This window comes from Diorhabda carinulata, chromosome 3, assembly GCF_026250575.1.
Source record: "Diorhabda carinulata isolate Delta chromosome 3, icDioCari1.1, whole genome shotgun sequence".
Classification (NCBI taxonomy): domain Eukaryota; kingdom Metazoa; phylum Arthropoda; class Insecta; order Coleoptera; family Chrysomelidae; genus Diorhabda; species Diorhabda carinulata.
The window spans coordinates 5,377,731-5,400,373 of NC_079462.1; the positions used below are offsets into that span (position 1 = coordinate 5,377,731).

Here is a 22,643-nt window from a genome sequence, read left to right on the forward strand (position 1 = left end):
GAATCATAATCGGAAGAAACTCGAGATGAACGAAATCAACAGACACAATTAGAACGAAGAGAAACACGTAGATTCATAGTCAACAGACATAGAACAATTGTCCAACAACGCCAATTAGTCAAAGCGCTGGATGGAGTTGAGTATGCAAAATGTAAGGACCGGCAACTGGCAACTATGCTCAAATTCTTTTACCTGCTCGGCACGTTGCTGAGTCATAGCGCTTAGAGTAGTCAGTAGAAAAGAATTTGTAGCCCATAATGGTTTATTTTTGCATATTTAAGTGATAATATTTAAGTTTTTTCGGAGTCGACTGTTTTATTAGTGTTATTTATTTAAATAAAAGCGCGGTCAAAGTCACTACAAGTGATAAATGTGAAGAATATCAAAGTATGTGTTCAGTCCATTTACTAGATGTCTAAGGGGGTGGGGTGGGAAAAAAATTTACCAATATGGCTCTTGGCAACATCCAGAATCATAATCTGCATGCTTTTCTGAGTTCAAAACCATACACCGAATGCTGTCCTCACATTTTGCACACTCTACTCCATCCAGCGCCCGGTCTAAATACCATCTACATCAGATATATTTCTTCCACTAGCATTCCAGTATGAGCCTGATGTTGAATATTTCACTCATTCCAAAGTGGCTATTGGACAACTATGTGGCATGTTCTCGCATAATTAATAGTAAAAATATGAATATGAATATTTTTGACGTTGAGGTAGCTTTCAAGACTTGTAATTTGTAATATACTCGTTCCTCTAATAAAGAATAATCTATATTATATAATATTAACCTAAATATAGCATATTTTTATTGTCTACTTAGAGAAGAACAATATTAGAACCAATCAATATTGAAAAAAAATGAATACTGAACACGTATGAAATATGAAATGAAGTAAGAACTTAAAGAAGAAAATATAATTGAAAGAATAATAAAACAAAGAATAAGATGGAGGTGGAGGGCTAGTGAAGACACAGTAGCTTTGCCGATACTAAAATGTGATCCCGGAGGTAGAAGAAGAAGGAGTAGTCCCAGATCAAAGTGGTTAAAAGCAGTAGAATAGAATCTGAGTAGAATGGGATCAGCAATAGAGTTGAATGAATAGACATTTAAGATTGATCCACCCCGCAAAAAGGATCTAGAACATTTGAAATTCATATTTGTAGGATGAAGTTCTCAAACTTTGAATAGTTATTATAAATATGAAAAATGTTTATGAATGTTAAGGATTTAAGCATTCATCAATTACTTATTCTGTGTTAGCCTTTAAATTCCTCGCCATAAATAAAACTGGAATTTGCTAGTATATATTTCAATTTATCAGTTGAAATTGAGACAAATAACATAGTGACCTGTCTTAGTAAAAGTAATCTGTGCGAAGCATCTATAAATAATCGTTTCATATTTGTTTTTGATATTACGTGACATTTAAAGACCTGAAAGTAGCTATTTTCAATTAAATCGATCCAAGAAAAGCTACATGCTTTGATCTTAGAATTGGTAGAGTATATATAATTCCATACAGAGACTTGGATTTAGTCAATAGCACGGAATAAGTTCAGAGAGTTGTTACAAATCAGTAATGACATCGAAAGCAAGAGATATAGTTCGGCTGTACAATAAAATCCGGAGTTCCACGAGGTAGTATTCTTAATTATACACAGCTATTGCAACAACGCATTGCACCTCATCTAAATCCAAACAGAGTATCTAGACATCTCCAATTGCACCTTAAGAAATTAACAAATTGGTTTAAGATATCAAACATTAACTCAAAGGGACTGGAAAGTGTACGTGTAAATTTCACTTAAAAGAAAGATTCTTGTTTAATGGTTTTGTTTAACAATCAATCCCTATTACAGAAGAATGAAGTCAAATACTTTGGAATCCATTTAAATCGAATGTAGAGAATAGAGAATCGACATATTCACGAAAAAAAAGTTAGGGTTCAGATAGTACTATTGGTAAATTGGGACAGAATCTTAAATAAATCTGGTGATTTACAAAATTATATCAAAGCCAATATGTATTTATGGAAAATGGGGAATATGTGGGGAACAGCTGTAATTCTAATTACAAATATTACAATATTTCCAGAATGAGATACGACCGCATTATTTCCAGAAGTACTATGGTGGGTCTCAAAATATTCAAATGTTATCTGTGGAAACCTAAGTTAGCCATTATAGTAAAGTACAAAGTATGAAGCGTTTTAAATCGAAAGAACGGACCTAATAATGTAGTTCAACTAACAAAAACCCTCTTATCTAGTAATTTTCGGATTTGAAATTAGATTTAAAAATGATGAGAAATTGACCTTTGTGTCTTTATCTAAATATTTTGAATCACAAGAGACTCAAAATCAAGTCAATTTAGCAACAAAAACAAATAGAAGAGTTTAAAAAATAAGAAACTAAACGAAGTTATTTAGTTAGGTATAACCACCTTAAACAAATTGTTATTACAAAAAAAATACTCAGAAAAAAATGTTAAGATACACTTATTATTCAACAGTTAAGCGGATTGTGAAAAAAGGGAGAAGAAAAACAAATATTACTCGAAAAAACAAAAATATTTGTATATGTTCCACGATTTTATTGCAAGACAAACTTTTTCACATTTTGTGTCCATCACTTTTCCAAAAAAGTATTATCTTTGCTAACCTTGCCAGAATTTTCAAGGTCAAATACGAGAATTGTTTGAGTATTTGAATAATTTCTCACAATTCTACGTCCCCATCAATCACAATAATGTCGATGTTTATTTCGTAGCGGAAATAATGATTAATAGATTCTACAAATTTATATTCTATTTTCAAGAAGATTTTCCAGAAAATTACTCATATATTCGCATTCAAAATAGCATCGAGATATCAGTGATCCCTCTTTAATACTGTTATTTTTTGTTAGTCTTTAGTATGCAAGGGTCTCGTCAGAGAAAGCGTTGGGTTTGAATAAATGAAGTAATCGATCACAATTAAATGTGTAGAACACAATCCAATTTTTTCCAAATCAAAGCACAAATCTCCCAGTATAACGTGAATGGAATGTTAAATGAGAATATGTGTTGAATGGTAAATAATGTTTGTTGAATTTTGATGTTGGTTTGATTCATATTGAAAAAATCATTGTTTGCGTTCTGAAGAGTAAAAATAATAAATTTCAGTCTCACATCAACATTTTACGTTATGAATTTGAAGGTAGGACTGATAGTTATAGTACAATAAAAATCATAGGGACATCTAGTAGTTTGAAAGAGAGAAGAAGACACTGAAGGAAATCAGAAACTCTTATTTGAAGTTGTAGAACCATTAACAAAGGAAAAACTGAACAATAAGAAATAAATAAAAAATAGAATACAGAAGAACTGTAATTTCAAGATGAGAGGGATCGAGAATAAGGAAATTATGAAAACCAACCACTGATACAAACAAAAGAAGTTAAACGAGCAGTTAAGAAACTAAAAAGAGGTAAAGCAGCGGGCTACGGAAATATTGCATCGGAAAATATACAAAATTTGGAGAAATTATTACAGCAATTATAGATGGAAGAAAACATTTCGAAAAATTGGGAAATATCCATCATTTTACCACTTTATAAAAATGTGGTAAACAAGCTACATGGAAATATTTAAGAGAACAGACTGAGTGGAATTATTGACTAATTAGAGCAATCGCAAACCGGCTTTACGACAGGAAAAAATACACATGTATTAACATTGAGACAAAAATAGAGATATTAATGAAAACAAATCACAGACTATACCATGGCTTAATAGAAATTCAAAAAGCATTTGACACCGTCCGATGAAATTCAATATGGAAAAGTATAGAACAAAGAGAAGCTAGAATCGGATAGGGACCAATCCGAGGACTTTACAATAAAAGAAAGGTTAAGACAGGGAGTACTGAGTTCTACGGTATCGATAATGGAAATGAATGATGGAAAGGAAATATAGTAAAATTGAAACAGATACAAATAAGATACAGAAATATGGAAATGGAATAAGAATGATCAACGTATATCATGAATACACCGAATTACGTCTCAATTATATTTCAAATCAATGGTTTTTAATAAAAGCAACTCTTCAAATGAAAACTTTTTTGTGTTGCCTTCGATACCAGCGCAAATTTTTACGTTTTCAAGTGCCCAGATTACGAATATGAAAGTTCTCAAGTGGTCGTATAATTATGATTTTCGAATATCCTATATTTTGCACAATTATCGGCTTTTTTTTTCAATTTCAAGTTATGATTAAATTTCTGCGTAAGTTTTTCGCGCAAACAACAGCTATTTGACAATATTGAAGTACACGTGATCTGGATAATGAGTTGTACATGGATTAATATTTTGTTTCAATTACTGAATGTTCATTCTAATATATTTGTCTTATCTTCTAAAATATAAGTTCGTCACGATTTATTTTGCTAAAAAAAAAATTCGTAGAATTTGTCAAAAGAAACTGAATATTTACGTTTCTAAATGGACAAATTTGGTAATCCGTGGTTTCCTAATAGAGTTTGTGAATCCTGTGTTGAGTCTTTATAGTTATGGAAAAAAGGAGAATATTCTGGATTAGACTTTGGTATTCCTTTGATCTGTATGGAATCTACGGATCTGGTTGTTACTTTTGCGTTATTGTATTAAAGGCTTTAATCGAACGTGTAGATACCGAGACTAACATTCCACAAAATGTCTGATTGTTCTACACAGTGAAAGTATACTTAAGCCTCAAAACTAATTCGCATGCTCTCAGAAACAACGATGTTGCCAAATTCACAGAAATCGGGACCGTCTACCAGAGGAAATACATGGGAGGGTGAAATATCTACGCCAAAATCATTTTCTCAAAATGAATTCAGTGATTTAATACGAATCAGAGCAAATATTACAGAATCATTGAAAGTTTTATGAATTGTGTACATATTTAGTCGCAAAATCATTTCCATTTCTACGGCAACAAATCCACTGTAGACCAGTGAAATTATTCCCGATATGTGCATTATTTAAGTTATTGGTGTTTGCTGAAATCCCGTATGAAAATTCTGTATTTGAGAAATCCTGAACTTCTCCAAGAGATCATCAACTACATATCTTGCAGATACTTGAGTAGATATAATAGGGCTCAAAAGATAGGGCGCATGGAAATCAAGGAAGTCAAGCAATCATTTGGCGAAAAAGTCAATATTGCAAAAAATATATTCTAGTCTGAAGAAAGTTACATTGTACAGAATCAAGTATTAGTACATTAAGAAAAAAAAAGCAAATTGAGAGGTTGAATTAAGAAAATGATTCACTAATTCAACCATGAAAATATTGAAAATTGTACATTTATTTCTAATTTTGATGATAACAATAGAGATTAGATTGCCTTATTGTTTTTAACATAGTAGTTCCTATAATTAAAAAATTATAAAGTTGAATAATTTCTCTTAAAATGGTGGTTGCCACTTTTTACAATGTTGATCAATACTTCGAATTAATTATTGATTATTATGCTCATAATTAAAATTTCTATTTTTTCGTATCCTAAATGAGACATTTCTTTGGTTTTTGTATCAATGCAGATAAAATATTATGAACAACTCGTACAAAAAGTATTTATTGCACGTAACGTACATTAAAAACTTTTCGGATAACTAACTATTTAGTATATTTGCTACCTATCTTTAGTTCTTACGGTTTGGTTGCCAAGAAAAAGTAATATTCCTGATAAAATCATATATTGGTTAGAGATACAGTTCAGATCTTATTCTACTCTACTTGTCGGATCATTTTATTTCTAAATTTCTAAGAACCAAAAAATATGGAAGTGTACGACAAAAGTAAATGTTGCTGTTCGTAATATATAGAGTAATTTCACTTGGGGTTATTTAAATATTGGAACGATTTCTGTACTAACTTTGCATATGGAAGTCCCAGTTTTCATGAATAATCGATATACTTGAGAGGGTATTAATGAACATCGTTACAACATTTGTAGACACCATCTATATATTCGACAAACCACCCTCGAGATTTCATGTTGCTCCCACATAAGAATTTATGTACAGAAGACAAATATTTACCGAGACCCTATATCTTACAGTAATACTCAATCTTCGGTCCTTCAAAGCAATAATCTCTTTATCAATAGGTGATAAAGGAATTCTATAGTGGTAGTATATATGAATGTAAGAATGACCTTGAAAAATGGATAATGATACTCTATCCATATATATTCTTTTAGATTGCCAGCGATCATAAATTTTTTCGTGTGTTTTATATACATAATGGTGCGATGAAATCTTGGACGATTCGGCGACTACAACAGGTCAACAGTGAAGTAATAAAAGCATCTGGTGATCATTCTATGAACGCAAGTATTTCGTTAAACTTAAAGGAGGGCGTGGACGACAAAAATCTTGTAGGGAAGCGATCGAAGTGAGCAATAACATTAACGCGGTTTTAGCCACCAAGGTCCTCGAGATCGAATGATAGCAGACAATTATAATTGAAAATCGCAAAATAAGACAGATTTCAACTCAGAATTATGGTTTGGAAATATTCTGCGCAGAGATAGTTGCGTAAAATCCAGAAGTACCAAAAACATATAATGTCAATCGTAGAAAATTGGTGATCCTGTGCTGTAAGTTCGTAATATCACGTCACTATAGATGATTTTTTCATTAGTACCCCGAAAGCAACGCGTCAGAGTCAATAGTGGTTTTAACGTGATAGTCCAATACCCAAAAAAGTGGTAAAAGCACCCATTTACTCCTTTGATAGTCGCGGGAATGTCCATCGATCGAAATTGAGTTTTTAGTTTCCAGTAATATTCTAGTGTTAATACAATAATATATCCTGGCATAGTCATATGGTCGAAATAGTTAAGGTATTTTCACAAAAACCTGGAGTACTACTTAAGTTCAAAAAGCTGATAATTATCTACAAGACCCGATTGGTTCATCTGGAGTATTGGTCGAATATTTGAAGCTCGGCTTCCAAGCATATCCTGAACATGCTCTACTCAATACATAAAAAAGCAATTCGACTCATAGGTGATCCATAGTTGACTAGAAACTTGGAGAACTTGTTGCTGACTTGACTCTGTTCCACAGGCGCTTCCACGGTAGATTCTCATCCAAGTCCATAATTCCACTACGAGCAAGATCGACTCCACTAGAAGACGTGGCTCATGAGCACCGAGTTCGATTGCACACGTCCAGAAAGTGTTGGGAGTCTTTCTTTTGGGGGAGAATAAGCATATATAACAAGTATGTATTTGTGCAAAAAATTTTAATGAGGAAATTATAGTGTTTATTTTATTTAGTTAGAACATCCATTTTAAATCAGTGTTTCAAGTTTGGAAAGAATTATGGATGTTCAAGTATATAAAAATTATCTTTCGAAATTGTGGATTCACTTAGGAACAAACAAACAACGATGCAAAGAGAAGAAAAGAATATAATATGTTACGAAACTCTGTTAGCTGGTTTTCACACATTGGATCTCTCTTTCTTTGGCGACCGTCACATATTATATTTATTTGTAAAGCTACAAAACTGACAATGAAATTTCTCATTTAATATATTTTCACAATCAAATTACGCGAGTGAAATAAGCAGGAACATTAATAAATCTATATTTAAATTCGTGACATATGATTTGTTTTCGACCTTTGTGTATGCCATTCAATGTGAAACCAATTTTTTTTCAAATAACACAAAATCTATGGTTTGATGAAGTTGTATATTGGGGAAAGTTGTTAATATCTACACAGTAGACTGAACCGACTCCAATTTATGCTTTTGTTCGACAAAAAATTGTGGAACAAACGGAAAAATTTCAATTGTGTAAGTTGGAGTTTTGATATTAGTTTTGAAGTTCTCATTTATGCAAAAAAAACGTTTAACTAATATAATATGAATTTTATTTGACAAGTCCAATACTTTGATCCACACGTTAAATTTAAAAAATACATGCCATATCGAAATAAAATATGATTGTTGATTTTGATAGGAATCAAATGAATAGTTTAAACAAATTTCTATACATCTCATTATAATTCAACCGTATGAAATATTCATATCAATTTATATTTATCCCAAATAATGCATTGTTCATATTGTATACATAATGTATATCAAATATTAATAATCTCATTTTTATTTATTAGAACATAGTAATGTGATTCGAAATTTCTGCTTTTTGATACTAATTACCGAATCTGTTATGGATGAGGCAGCGTGATATTACAAAAAAAACGAATCATGATGTGGCCAAGTTGGTATTAGTCACATGATTTCTCCTAGCCTGACACTGAACGCAAGCTTTGCTTGAATCCAGATATTAGAAATTGAGGATGTGGTGAGATAAGCTAAATAACGTAAATAAGGTGAAAGAAATCATGTGGAAACAATGCCAGAAAACAGAGGGGAATTTTTTCGTATTGTTTCAATTGAATAATTATATCCACATTCTTTGTTACATATCTCTCATCAGAATTCATTAATTTTCAATTTTACATACTACAACTCCATCATTCTGATATATTTTATCTCAAAAAATTTGTCCGAAGTGGAACTTGGACGATACTTCTTTCCGTTTATAAAATTACGCAAGCTCCAGATGTTACAGACAATGTTTTTTACAGCTGCTGATATTTTTCAAATTTCTGACGTAGCAACAATGTTAAGAGGAGACTTCCACTAGTTCTATTTATGATATTTTTGTTTCTTCATTAGCTTTGTTCTTTATTTTTATGCTATTTAGGGGTAGTACATATTTTCTTAAAAATTTTATGCTGTTCGTCCTGATATCCACTTTTATATCAAATATAGGAGTTATTGTTCAATATCTCCTTCTTAATTGTAGCTACATCATAAGAATTCGCGATATTTACTTCATATTTTGCTCTTGTGTTTTCAAAAGTATAGTACCTGGAATTGGTTGTCGTAACCAGCATATGCTGGTTTGAGGGACCATTTTATCCTGTCTCTGGTGTTATGAATGAATTCTTCTGTGGTTCTTATCCTTGTCTAATTTTTGATATTGTTAAGCAATTCCCTTCTTCACTCTATCCTTCGTTATATCAAGAGTTAAACCACATGGTATCTCTAGCTCAATATTACAGTTCCCAGGTATGCTTTTTTTTTCACGTTTTATCGTGTCCATCAATTCACGTTCTCTTCCTTTTCTCCTCAGAATTTCTTCGTTGTTTTTTTTGCCTCAAAACTTTTTGGTAGATCCACATCTCAAATGCCTCCAATCTGTTCATGGTGTTAGGTTCAGTGTCCAGCCTTCCATAGCGTATCATAGCACAGACCATACGTAGCATTCTGAGGTTGAGGTCGAGGTCAGAGTTCGTAAACACGTTTCTGAATTTTCATGAATGAGCTCCTTGCTTTTTCAATCCGGCACTTGATCTCCACGTCAAATGATCAGGCTTCACATAACCAAGTACTCAGATACTTCACCTTTGTTACCCGTTAAATATCTTCACTATTGTATAGTAGTTTTACATTCTGTCTATTTATGTTGATATTGATTCCCATATGCTGACTGCGTGTTCCAGCTATGTCCAGGAGCCTTTGGAAGTCATTCATGTTATATTCTATCAGGACTGTGTCATCGACATATCGTATCTTGTTGATCCATATACCATTTATTTTGATACTTAATTGTTAACCCTCGAAGGCTTCTTGAGATATGTTTTTCGATTAAACCTAATACCTTTAAGGATTTTCTCGGCATTTAAAAGTTTGTTTTCAACTCCAACTGCAGATAATCCCAGAAAAGCTCTTGGCTTAGACGAAATAACTTCAATAATGATAAAGAAGTTACCAAGTTACTTATCACCTACATATTTTATGATATTTTAAGTCTCCATTACTGTCCAAAACTGCAGAAAAATTCCTGCGGAAAAATTCAATGATCCCAAAACAGTGCAAAGACCCAAACACCATTTCATATCATCCAATATACTTACTTTCAATCCTGTTGAGGGTCCTTGAAAGATTATGACTACATAGAATAATCTCAGACCCAAATACCGAGGAATGGATACTTGTACATCAGTTTGGAGTCAGTAAGAAGCATTTAATTATACAACAAAACCACAGGATAGGAGACACAATAAATCAAGCACTAGAAGGAAAAAAATAGTATGAAATATGAAATGAAATTTCCGATTGTCATCCAATAGAAGCATGGCAGATCTACCAGTAAATAATGAAACCATTATTGACACCTTCGCCGACGACACAGTCATATTAGCAAGCAACGAAGATCTAGCTGCAACTTTCAGGATTCTTCAGACACATTTAAATGACATCCAAATGTGGTTGAGCAAATGGAAAAATTAAGTTAAAGACGTCCTGTTCATATGAACAATGTATAAATACCACAAGCTACTAACACGAAATACTCAGGATTCCATCAAGACACAAGGCTCACACGGAAGGCCATATTATTAAAAAACACAAACAAATCGACCTAAAAGTGGAAGTTTTATACTGAGATTTGTAGTAAATCCAAACAATTAAAGTCAAACGCATTCTCTTCAAAACCACAAAACGACAAGCTTGCCTAGATGTATGGTATCCTACTCTAGGGTTGTGCAAATAAATCGAATATACCCATCATACAGAGAAGCCTGTCCATATGATGAGGTGATGCATTATGGTATGTGAAAACACGTTTCTACATCTACTTATAGAACCACAAGATGGTAGAAGCTAAAAAGAAATTGGCCTAGCAGACCTTCAAATCGAGTGAAGAGGACTTGTCGCTGAAGAAAACGTCTCCACGCCATAGTACAGCTTATATATTCTGAAGCCATCCCATAAGCTTAAAAATCTGTAAATGTTTTGTTTACTACAAAAGTGATAAAATTATCTAATCAGCTTCTATTATTGATCTAATTAACGAGGTTCATAACGTACCCGCAACAACAACCTGGAAAATACAAGGATCTTTCTGTCTACCAATTTCATTTTCTCCATAACACAACAAAGTTCCGTAGTCCAGATCAGTTGCAGGTGTATAATTCAGCCTGGAAGATGTCACTTCACTGGTAAATTTCTCGGGAGACACGTCGCTCTGATCTCCACTGTTATTGAAGGTCCAATGGAAAGCTACGACGGGAGGATGGGCATCTACGCTACATCGCAAAATAACCGTTTCTTGTTTTAGTGCTCCATAAAGTTCCTCTCGATCTTGAACACAAATCGGAGCATCTGAAACAAATAGCATTTCATAAATATGGATATTTCACTTATTTTGAAGTTATCAGTTTTTAGTTAAGATACATTGGGAACACAAAATAGCAAAATAGCAAAATTTTCTTTCTGGCTTGTATAACAATAGACAAATAAATAAGGAGTTTTGTTATTAGGTCCCTACAATACAAGTGAAAATAGTGATGTGTAAATATTATTGGTAGCCTTATAAACATTTCTTTTTTGCGCCAGTAATTTTATGTTAGACTGATAAATATATGCAGTAAGATATAGGATATAGATGTCTTTTCCTCGCGCTTTTCTACCTCCTCATAACAGGACCGAACCTTCTGAATTTCCTTACGGATTGTTTGTCCCATCTGGAGTAAATTTCTTGGAGTGTGTAGCTCATCCTTTCCTTAACTCCATTGAGAAATAATCATGGGAGTTAAAATAATATTCCAGCATGGAATGTGAATACTGCGCATACTATTACTTTTGAACAGTGCAGTGGTCTTTGGTGTTACTCCTAAAAGTTTACAGAGAATCACTACATTTTTGCTTAGAATCAATTCGCCTAGTGCTAAGTAATGGGAGGAGGAAAAGCCTTAACGTTTAATGGCTGTAGTTGAGTTCCATGTGGACGAAACTCAAATAATTAATCAGTATCGAATACCTAGAATTACACGTTAAGCGGTACACAGAATGAATGCGAACATGCTGCGCTCTAGACGTTCATAAATGTCAAAGGTACACCTCGAATTTAGAGCTGCACAGGTTCTTTAATAAAAATGACCTTAGAAGTGCTTGTATATGTCGAATTATAATTATTAAATTACCATGAGCAGCTACCATACTTGGAAAGTGTGTTTTCGGAAAAGCTGTGATCTTTGTTTTCCTTTTGGTGCTATTACAATCAGATTGATTAAACCGGTATCTGATTAACCGTGCTGAAGGTACCTCAGTTATGTTGTTAAGATGATAATGGACCCGATATAGACTACGAACTAAAACTGTACGTTGCCTTGATTTTCAATGTATGCAAATGTTCTTAGTTCTTGTGAATTCTTCGCTGTTTAAATTCAAATTTATTGAAATTCCATTCTCGTTTTTATTAGTATAGTATCTTGTTACTACCATTGTAAAAGTTTTGTTCACGATTTATTTAATTTTATAGTTGTGTGGGAGTGTACAGAGTTTTTTCATCAATTAATAATATACAAGCCTTACCAACCAGCCTTCTAAGAAATTGTAGGTAGCAAGATATTTTGATAGTTATGAGATGAAGTTTTATATAATTATTTCTAGTACGATCTAGCACTGTCTTGATCTTTAATTTAGATTTGTATTATTTATTAATTAGGAAACATCAGAATTGAAATTATTAAAATATTTATATGCCGTGTCAAAGATTCATGAAGCAAATCATTATGTTGTATGGGATTTATAGCATGATTCATCTCATTTAGAGTTTTTTTTATACAAATAATTTCTTTTGTAGATATAACCAAAAAAGTTTTCACGATTAAAAAATGTGGAATCAGCAGAATACTGTTGTAATGAAATATAAATCAAACAGATCCGTTGTTCGGTGTAAAAAACCTTTTGAAATTCATAATACGAAATTATTGATTAAAACACTAATAATTAATAAAACATTCTGAATAAAACAATAACAAACCCAGTAAAAAGTTTTAAAATATATGATGTAGCTTAATAAGCCTAAAAATAGTAGGATGCACTTTGAATATATTTTTCACATTCATTGTCACAGCAATTTGATAAATTTGTTCTTAATAAAATATTGATGATTTAAAAAAAAAGATTAGTTCAGAAATCAGAAAATTTAACTATTGGTACGTGTTTATCAATTGCAAGCAAATAAACAATCATCTGCTTACCTATATATATTATATATTTATAGGGTTGTGAATAATTATTCTTATAGAAAAGAAATCGGAGGCAAATTTTCAAAAGTGCAGATTAGAGGATTGTGAAATTCAACTCGTAAACTTTAGAGCTAGAAGATTTGCTTCTTAATTACGTTATTCGCGATATTCGCAAAAGACCTTTAGAAACTCTTTTGAATGCGATGCCTAATGTGTCTGTAAACAAAACAGTGTAGCCGTTGCCCTTGTTTGTATAAAGACTGTCTTTTGTTTTCCAGAAAAAATGGAGCATTGGATTATTGTAAAATTTCACATGTAACATGGAAAAACTGAACTGAAACAAGTGTATAGCAATGAATGTTCGTCGCGCCCGCGTGTTTTTGAGTGGCTAAGGCATTTTCAAGATGGCACGGATGAAATTATTGCAAAAGTCGTTTATCTTGTTCAATGTGACCGACGGCTAAGTACTCGTGCTTTTACTTGATCTATAGAAATTGATAAATAATGTGACACATGTGAAAAGTGTATGCAAACCTGTGTCTCATTTCGCATTTCCCCTTAAGAGGTAATAAAATGAAACAGCTAGTCTCAGACAACCCACATTATTCGCCAGATCTTGCATCGTGTGACTTCTATCTCTTTCCTTAAGTCAAATATGCGTTGATAGTAACAATATTTGAGTCTTTCGAAGCAGTGAAAGAGAAAGCAGCGCAGTTGGTACAAAGTCGAACATGCAATGTTCTATGAGATTTTTCTTAAGTTAATTTTCATCAGCAAATGCTCTTGAGGGCTTAAGGTTTCTGACTGCTTAAGAATAAATTTGGCACAAGTATGATAAGCCACCCCACAATGATCATGTGAAAAGTCATGATGATTTATAAATGCCCAGTTTCTGTGAAAAAAGTATGCAAATGCATTATTTTCAAGGAAAATCAATAGATAAAATGCAAATTTAGTAATTTTTCCAAAGTTGGGTAAGCTTAGGTTAGATTAGGTTAGGATAGCTTAGGTTAGGTTAAGTTAGGTTAGGTTAGGTTAGGTTAGGTTGTGTTAGAGACTGAAATAAAGGTGAACATATTTTAATTGGACTTAAATCTATAACTTTTACATTCGAAAATCTTTTTTGATTTCTTCAATTAATGAAATGAATTGAATTTTTAGTTCAGATTTACGACATTTCATCGTCATGTATTTTCTATGATTATGTCCTCCAAATCTTTTCCAAGGTACATGCCTATCGCGGAAGAATGCTCTCAGAGGTCTTCAGCTGGCCTCAATTCTTTCGGTATGAACACCGCTATCATCAAACAAATCTTTCTATGTGATTGACCCACTCATTAGTGTAGCCTTCATTGTTGAGGCATCGATAGGCTAACCAGTCATTTGTATGAATTGAATTATTCTTCTTGGAGCGACGTGCTTATGATTAGAGGAATCAAAACTTCAGAAGTTCTTTCATTGCTTGATTTTTGATTTTCGGTATCTCCGGAAGTAAACGTTTCCGCATAAAATAGATATGATTGTTATGGGATGGCTTATCATACTCTTACCATAAATTTCATAGTTGTAATTTAATTACTGTGAGCTATTTCATATTTTTGTCGTGGAGTAATTGGTAGCAAGTTATTATTAATATCGGATGCGTTTTGAACAATACCTGGAAGTATTTTGTTACTATGGAAAATAAGCATTGGGAAAATGCTGTGTTAATTTGACGTGTAACGATTCATTATCATAATAACAATAATAAATTATGTTTCACTTATATGTGTAAGAAATTTTCCGTTTTGAACATATGGAAGCGATAACAAAAGTGATATTTTTCATAGCAACTGTAGGAAATATATTTTTTCTTTCTTCTGGATGAAAAGTTCGCTTTTCGTCCCTGGTATGCGGGACAAAAGTAACCTATTCTCTTCCGGGGAGAACTTTCTTTCGCTCCCGGTATCGTAGCAACGACTTGATCATCGAAATGTTTACTCTCGATTACAGTTTGCTTCACAAGACATTCAGTATTTATTTATAATACGTCAAGAACGAATTTTCCATCCGGGCGACAGAAAAAAAAGTATACGTACCACCACCAAGTAGGGCATTCTGATCTGAAGGCTGGGGTGACAAAATTCGCGCGCGAAGATGGCCTACTTTTCTCCCTAGATGCATAATGTACTGTTTCCACGAACTGGACAGGACTAAAATTTTATTATATTTTCTCACAAAGACAACATAAGAATGGAATGGAAGTTCTGCGAAATTTTATTCCATTCTATTTCTGTTCACAATCTTTGCTAGCGACATATTCACTAAATTGAGGAGTTGTACAAGTTGTGAATCCCTTACGCGAACTCCAGAGATAGAGGAATGGGATTGGAGGCTGTACTATTTACCAGAAGTCGAAGTACAAGTTTCCGCTTTGATTTTTAAATCTAAAATTCTTGGTGTTTGAATTTTGGTTATGAGTAAGTTTTGAGCTCTCTACCATATTCGATAATTTTTCACTGTTTGTATAAGCAAAAGTATATTTACGCTGCGAAATAGTTTGAAACATTTCCTTTAATTAACATAAATTACGTACGTATAAGATTTGGTTGTTGTCTTAAAAATAATGAAAGCTTGAATATTCATGCCTTAGTTGAGACGTTTCCCATTCAAATATAACATATGTGAGAGAAAAGTAATGAGACTATCAAAATGAGAGGGATTTAGCAACGTTGTGCCAACCGATCTGTTTATTTATACCTTCTACTTCTTGTATCTAGTTCCAGCATTAGATAACACATCATGTGTGATGTTTTTTCCTTTATTTCATAAAAATGGAGGATTGGAAATCAGAGTGAAGTTTTGGGTTCAACAGGATGAATTCGCGAATGTGACATAAATAATTTGCAGAAGTTCAATTGTGTGTGTATTTATCAATAAAGCGTGGAGTTCTTTTTAAGACATTTTCAAACTTTATTTTGTAACCAATAGATAAGAGTTTGATTCCCAGTTCGATAATGGTCCAAACGATTTTTTTGAATACTAATAATTATTCTTCCCTTTTCATTATTAATTCTTCCTGAATTTCATTAATAACTTGGAAATTGCAGTCTGCGGTAAGATTGGTCTCTAGGTGGATCTCTTATGTAGGTGACTGAAGTGGTACGTGTCTCTAGGATAGCTCAACTACTGAAGCTTCTAGCACGTAACTAATAGATCTTGGTTGGATTCGTATTTTGAGGAGTCCCAATTATTTTCCCGTTACTAAAAATTACTCACTAAGTGAGTCTTCCTTTTCCTTTATACTTCATTCCTCCACTTACCTAGCTTGCTGAAAAAGGTGATATCGAAATTCAGTACTCGATATCAGTCATTATATTTTCTTACTAGTTTCAATCCGGAGCACACAAATGTCATAGAAAGCATGCCATGCTACTATAATAAGGGTGATTCGGTAGTTGTAGTAATTTCATTCTAATGCCAAGAATTAGTTTTCAATTTTCAGTTCAGATATTGAACCTATCTTGTATATGTACAGATGTGTTGTTGTTTGCATCTTGATTTTGTAAGTTTGTAAATGCGATTCCTATTTTTCTTACTATCATGCAAAGGACACAAAAAGAAATTCACGAATCTTGGCAAATCTAATCAGGATAATTAGAAATTTCGATCGAATTATTGTATTATCGTCAATTTTTGATACGTGTGCAAGAATTAAAATTGCTCGCTCTAAGTAAGGCAAATTTGAGATAAGAGAGAGAAAGAGAGTTATAAACAAAGAGAAGAAACTAATAATAGTGTGATAAAAATGTAAAGGCACACTCTGAACTAATTTAAACGATGAGCTACTGACTAGGAGTCAAGTAACTTTTTTCCAATTATTTTTTTGTCAACTTTTTACTATCTCTTTTGTCTCGAAACTAATTACCGAAAATTTCTTAATTCAAACTTTAGGGAAACAAAAAGTCAGCAGAGCATAACATCCCTTCTGGAAGGACCCATTGAAAAACTTTGAATACGTAAATGATTTCTGGAAAAGTTTTTCAAGCCATTGGAAACAAAACCAGATATTAGCATAAGAAGATAATGAAGTTATTTTTTCAATGAAAGCTCATTTATCCACAAAAAATGATTTATCTAGTTATTTTTCAGTAATTGAGAATAGAATGGTAATGTTGGAATTTTTCGAATCAGTTCAAGAAATTTTGTCACATAGTGTTTCTGTTAAGAATACACACCAATGATTGCAAGCACATAAAGTTCGGTAGCCTCTGTTTCTGTTCACTTTCAATAAAACAGAAGACATAACACCACCTTGCATCAAAATCTTTTTTTTTTCTAAGCAGCTGATTTCAAAAATGTAAATCCTTTATCCTACGACGTCTGGTTAATTCAAAAATCGATAATTTCTATCTTGAGGATTCATTCCCTTCCACCAAATAATCAGATAAACTTTGTATTCACATTGTTAACGTCTGCCTGTTACATGTTTCGTCTGTCGGCATCTTAATGACGAGCGACAAATTCCTTTTAATCATTCATCGACTGCAGTCATCTTTTTTTGAGAGTTGTCGAGAACAAATGCACTATTTTTCTCGTAGGACACTTCCTAAAATATCATTTTATAAAAAACTAGTTTACTTAATTTATATAGACAAACCGTTTTTGTCTAGCAACGAAAGTCCTTAAGTCGGGTATAATTCTGCCCGGAAAGCGTTCGGTATACAATCTTTTGGCTTCTGACAAGTAACCATCTTCTGATTGTGCAGCTTTGAGGCCTATAACTCAGAAATGAGAAATTTTTTCATGTTACTTTACAGCTTTATTTTTACGACATCTACTCACTGCCGAATTTTTTGCATCAAGTCCCGGAACATTCTGTATAAGTTATCGAATGAGAATCGATTTCAATCGATTCAAGACAGATTCAACAAGAAGTCTTTTATATCGATGAAAAGCTCTTGATTAAAGTCCAAGTAGACTTTCATATTCCTAAGATGAAGCCGATGAGAACATTTTGATATATGGTGAGAGCGCTTGGAGAGACACCAAAAATTGTGAAGTATAGTTTTAGTTTGGGCAGTTTGAAGGTGATTGAAATATTACGAAAGATTTTGTAACGATTTTCGTATTCATTTACGCTATTTCTATTCGTGGGGTGAATTAATAAACACTATCTCCTACGTTCTTAATCTATTTACACACTATACAATACACTTAACTCATAATAATTCGCTAAAAAATATCACTTCAGCGATTTCTGCGATTACTTTACTAATTTCTTATTTTCGCTACAACTATTTATTTAAAACTAACTAACTGCGCTACTTATTTATTTACAGCAAATAGAATTTTACAAAGGTCTCGAACAAAAAGAATCAAAACAAATAAATAAATAGACTTTCCTAGAAATTATTTGAAAGAAATACTGTAAATAAACCACTCGCTATAACAAAAAGTTCTTCAAAGGCGCTGCCATCATTTATAAAACATGTGAAAGATGCCGCGCGAATTCGCCGAATTTTTAAAATTTCATAGTAGCTCGACAGGGCGAGCCTAGGGAACAATTATTTAAATCGTTATCGTTATAATCTTTCAAACAGATAGAAAAATAATCAACTTTCGGTGAGGAAAACACTATTTTTTTGTTCTCATTATTGCAATTAGTTATAGAGTTGTTACAATATGAGTTAAAATGTTTCCAAATCATAGTAGAGTCATAATATGATTGTAAGGGTCAAATCAGAGTTTACTCAATTCACTCAAAGTTCCAAAAAAGTTGTAGTTGAGGTACTATTCCATTCTGATTAGTTCAGTGCACTTCAATTATTTGATTGTGAGTGAACAAATAGAAAAAAATCGTTGTTATGCTATAAAATTTTCAATATATCAGCTGCAACGCGAATATGATGAAAAAATTCACTTCGAGATCCTTAAAAATATGATGAGAGCGTCGATAAGGGAGTTCTTTTCAGTTCTTATTAGTTTAGCTCAATTCAAAGTTTCAATGAAAGAGAGGATATTGGAAACTTGGAAAAATATATTTAAGAACGTTGTAAAGTTATGATATACTCAATATATCAGCTCAAAGTTTAGAAAGATTCAGCTTCTAATTTTCTAAAAAATGGTGAAAGCGGAGGTGGAGCTTTTCAGTTCTGATTAGTTAAGTTCAGTTTGAAGCTGTTTGAATAATTAGAAACATTGGAAAACATTTTGTGGATTAATGTGTGGCTTTAATCATCTAAATGAATTATCTGAAATATAATGAGAGCACTTTGAACATGTCTAATTGAATATTATAAATCTCGCATATTTTTTTTTAATATTGTAGATTTCCATTGAAAATTTAAAATCGACAAAAGCAGTTTTCTGTCCGAAAAGACTATGAAAGCATAAAATCCTTTTTGCACATTCTATACGTTGAGAGACAAAGTGGTCAAATTTACTTTATATTCAATGTCCAAAGTCCCATGAAAGTGAATAATAAAGTAACCTAGTTAACAAAGTGATTCCTATTTTCTCCATTAATATCAACTTTGAAATGAATAGAGAATGATGAAGTATATTATTTCATTAGCTAGATGAACACCGTGCTGGAAAGTAGACCGGCATAAGGTTTCACAGTGAAAATTTGATAAAAGTTATATTTCAGTTTCCTCTTCTGTGACATGCATGTTTAAATATAGCATATCAGCCATGAGACAATTATAATTTTCCAAAGTTAAATACGGAAGCCTGGCTGCTCGTACACCACGAATTGTTTCCAGCAAAATGTCAGCGGGATTGAATTGAGTATTTTCATTTCAACTGCTTAATTCTTCAGCCCAGTAGTTTCATAAATACAAATTCTATTATATTCGTGATGCTATTGAAATTTGTTATTTGTTTCATTATAACGAAATTACAGGCCTGGAAGCCGTACAACAAGTGAATGTGATTTTTTCCCAAAAAGACACGATACAAATAAGGGAGTTTTTAATAGTTCTAGAAATTTCGTATTACTAATGTAATCTTGTGTATGATATGATCAATAATAGAACATGAGATTACGTTAAATACACAACATTCAAATTAAAAGTGTTAGTGGAACAAGCCTTACAAATGTAACAGCATCGAAATGGTAGCATAAATCATAGCCATAAGAAAAACATCTAATGTGGGATGTAGATACGTGTTTCTAAATTTTTAACGTATCCTCCAATATTACTACAGGAAGCGATACTAATAATTTTGAAGTTGGAAATGAATAGTAGTGAATCAACCTAAACATTTAAGTACCTGAAGTGATTCTTGCTCTCGAGCATCACCAAGATGAAATAAAAAAACCATATTATAATTTTCCCCTTCTCTCCTTGTTTCTTTTACTAATTTTCGCTACCGTATTTGTTGCATTTGTCTGCAAATTTGTATATTCTTCATGTAACCAAACAGAATATAAGATTTGCCAAGACGAAAGTTCTTCTTTACATTCCGACGAAGCGTTTGAAAAATTCTCAAAGAAATAAATTTTTCCTCTTGCGACTTTATTTGCTCCAAACAGTTTTAGAGTTTTTAAATGAGTTGCTGATATCAGAATCTTAACTTTTTGATTTCTTTTCCTCAATTTAGTTACAAACTAACTATTTGTAGGGTCTTTGTTGGTGTATCTTCTTGTGAAACAACAGGAAAAGTATCGAACATTTAGATTTGTCGGATATGTGGCAAATTAAGGTCTTTTTATCCCGAATTTGCAGCAGCTTCACATCCTAAAACGGCAATTGTTTCTGGTATTGCAGAATTGTACAATCCATCACCAATCGTTTTTGAAATTTTTGGTTAGTGAAGCGGTGACTTTTTTAATTAGATAACTTTTGAATGGCTTGCTTAAAAAACTTTTATTAGAAGTTGAAAGTTGATTGGAGACAAAGCTGGGAAGACAAAGAACGGAAGATCATTGGCCAACTAAAGGATTTTCTATGAATTATGAAATTAGAGAAATGACCTATTCGAACTTTCCTGTCTGGGTTTTGTTAAATGGTACGATCTCTCAAGCAGTTGAAAACTAGTTTGGTTTGAATGTAAGATGGTCTTTGATTCAAAAATGTATCCGATCCAAGCAGTGAACCTCCTAAAAATTCAGGTTTTTGTTGAGAAGTGTACTCAACAATGTAATCAACGAAATTTTATCCATTTTTAGATTCTTCACTATACACCCATATCTTATCTGTTATGACTGTAATATTCCCATGTATCGATTGCTGATTAATCCTATTGTTGATTTGTTAAACTATAGTATTCCTAAACAATAGTGTCGTTTATGTAAATATTCTTTATAATAATTCTTAAATTATATGGAACATTTGCATCATAAACTAATCGAAAAAGTTTTTGGGTTACTCGTCGCATAGCAAGAAAGAAAAATTAAAAACGTTCTCTACACCCCAAGGATTTTCCAAAGCAAACGAAATTTAATTTGCGGGAAAACCATCCTGGCTTTGTCATATGAAAAGCTACTATAACGCTATTTATGTGAGCTTGTGGGCTTTTAATTTTAAGCGACGAACCACAATATAACCACTTTTTGATGGGTCTGTGTGACCGTATTTAATAACTAAAAACACAGACTTTTCGTCATCATGAATTATTTATTTTGAATATAACAATCGTAAGAGACTGTGGAATTTATTTCGATAGCAGAAAATATAATATTGTTACTTGAGGTGGAGAAATAACTAAAGAATTTTTTCGGTGTTAATAATGAGTTATTAGGTTATTTAAGGTTGAAAGTTAACTTGAGTGCAAAACTTTAATCGTTGCATCGACGACAGTTTATTTTTTAATTTTTACAATCCGCTTTTTTTAGCAAGCAATAACTAAATATGATCATAGAAGAGGTTTTCAGGGGAGAGTTATCCACTGACAACTCTTCGTATTTTTTTGTTCAATTTCGTTCAATAATACCTAGTGATCAATAAATTTTCCAACTATGTAGAAGGCGAATTTAATTTATTGATAAAAGAATGTTTGAAAATCCAATTTTATATAGTGTAACTCTAGCTCTACATTGGATGTCAACTTTCATGCTGGCATTTAATTCTAAGTTCTGACTGTATATCAGATTATACGGTGCAACTATTAAATGCTTCAATCTTGTTGTTTTACTCATTTCTCCAGAAGGATGTTCGCACATCAAAAATACGTCGAGGCAACAGATTAGAGATAAACACTAATTTTGAGGTTATTATTCTGTTTATTCGTTTTCAAACTTGCTGTTCATATTGTACGAGAAAGAATTCACACATTGTGTGGAAATTGATTCAAAATATTAGTTATATATACAAAACGTTAAACAGAGAAAACGATAAACGATTTGCAGTCACACTACTCTAACGACTCAGCTCTTAACAACGTTGCTTGCGTTCCAGTTTGTATAACATTCAAATAATCTCTCAATAATTTAAATGTATAACAAATAGTGTATTGAAAATATTCACTGGATATAGTGATAAAAATATCTCAAAGCTCAGCTCGTTCCATATATCTCTTTTCTTTCTTATTTTTATTCCGATGGGAGGCAAGTTATCATT

At 32.4% G+C, this 22,643-nt stretch overlaps 1 protein-coding gene across 1 annotated transcript in view; it reads right to left on the bottom strand.

Moving 5' to 3' along the window:
• Window positions 1–22,643, bottom strand: part of LOC130891370 (nephrin) — a 526,229-nt gene that overhangs the window by 50,494 nt on the left and 453,092 nt on the right. Inside the window, exon 10 of the mRNA XM_057796033.1 lies at window positions 10,934–11,227. Within this exon, the coding sequence (XP_057652016.1) occupies window positions 10,934–11,227 (294 nt within the window). The remainder of the gene's footprint in view (window positions 1–10,933; window positions 11,228–22,643) is intronic.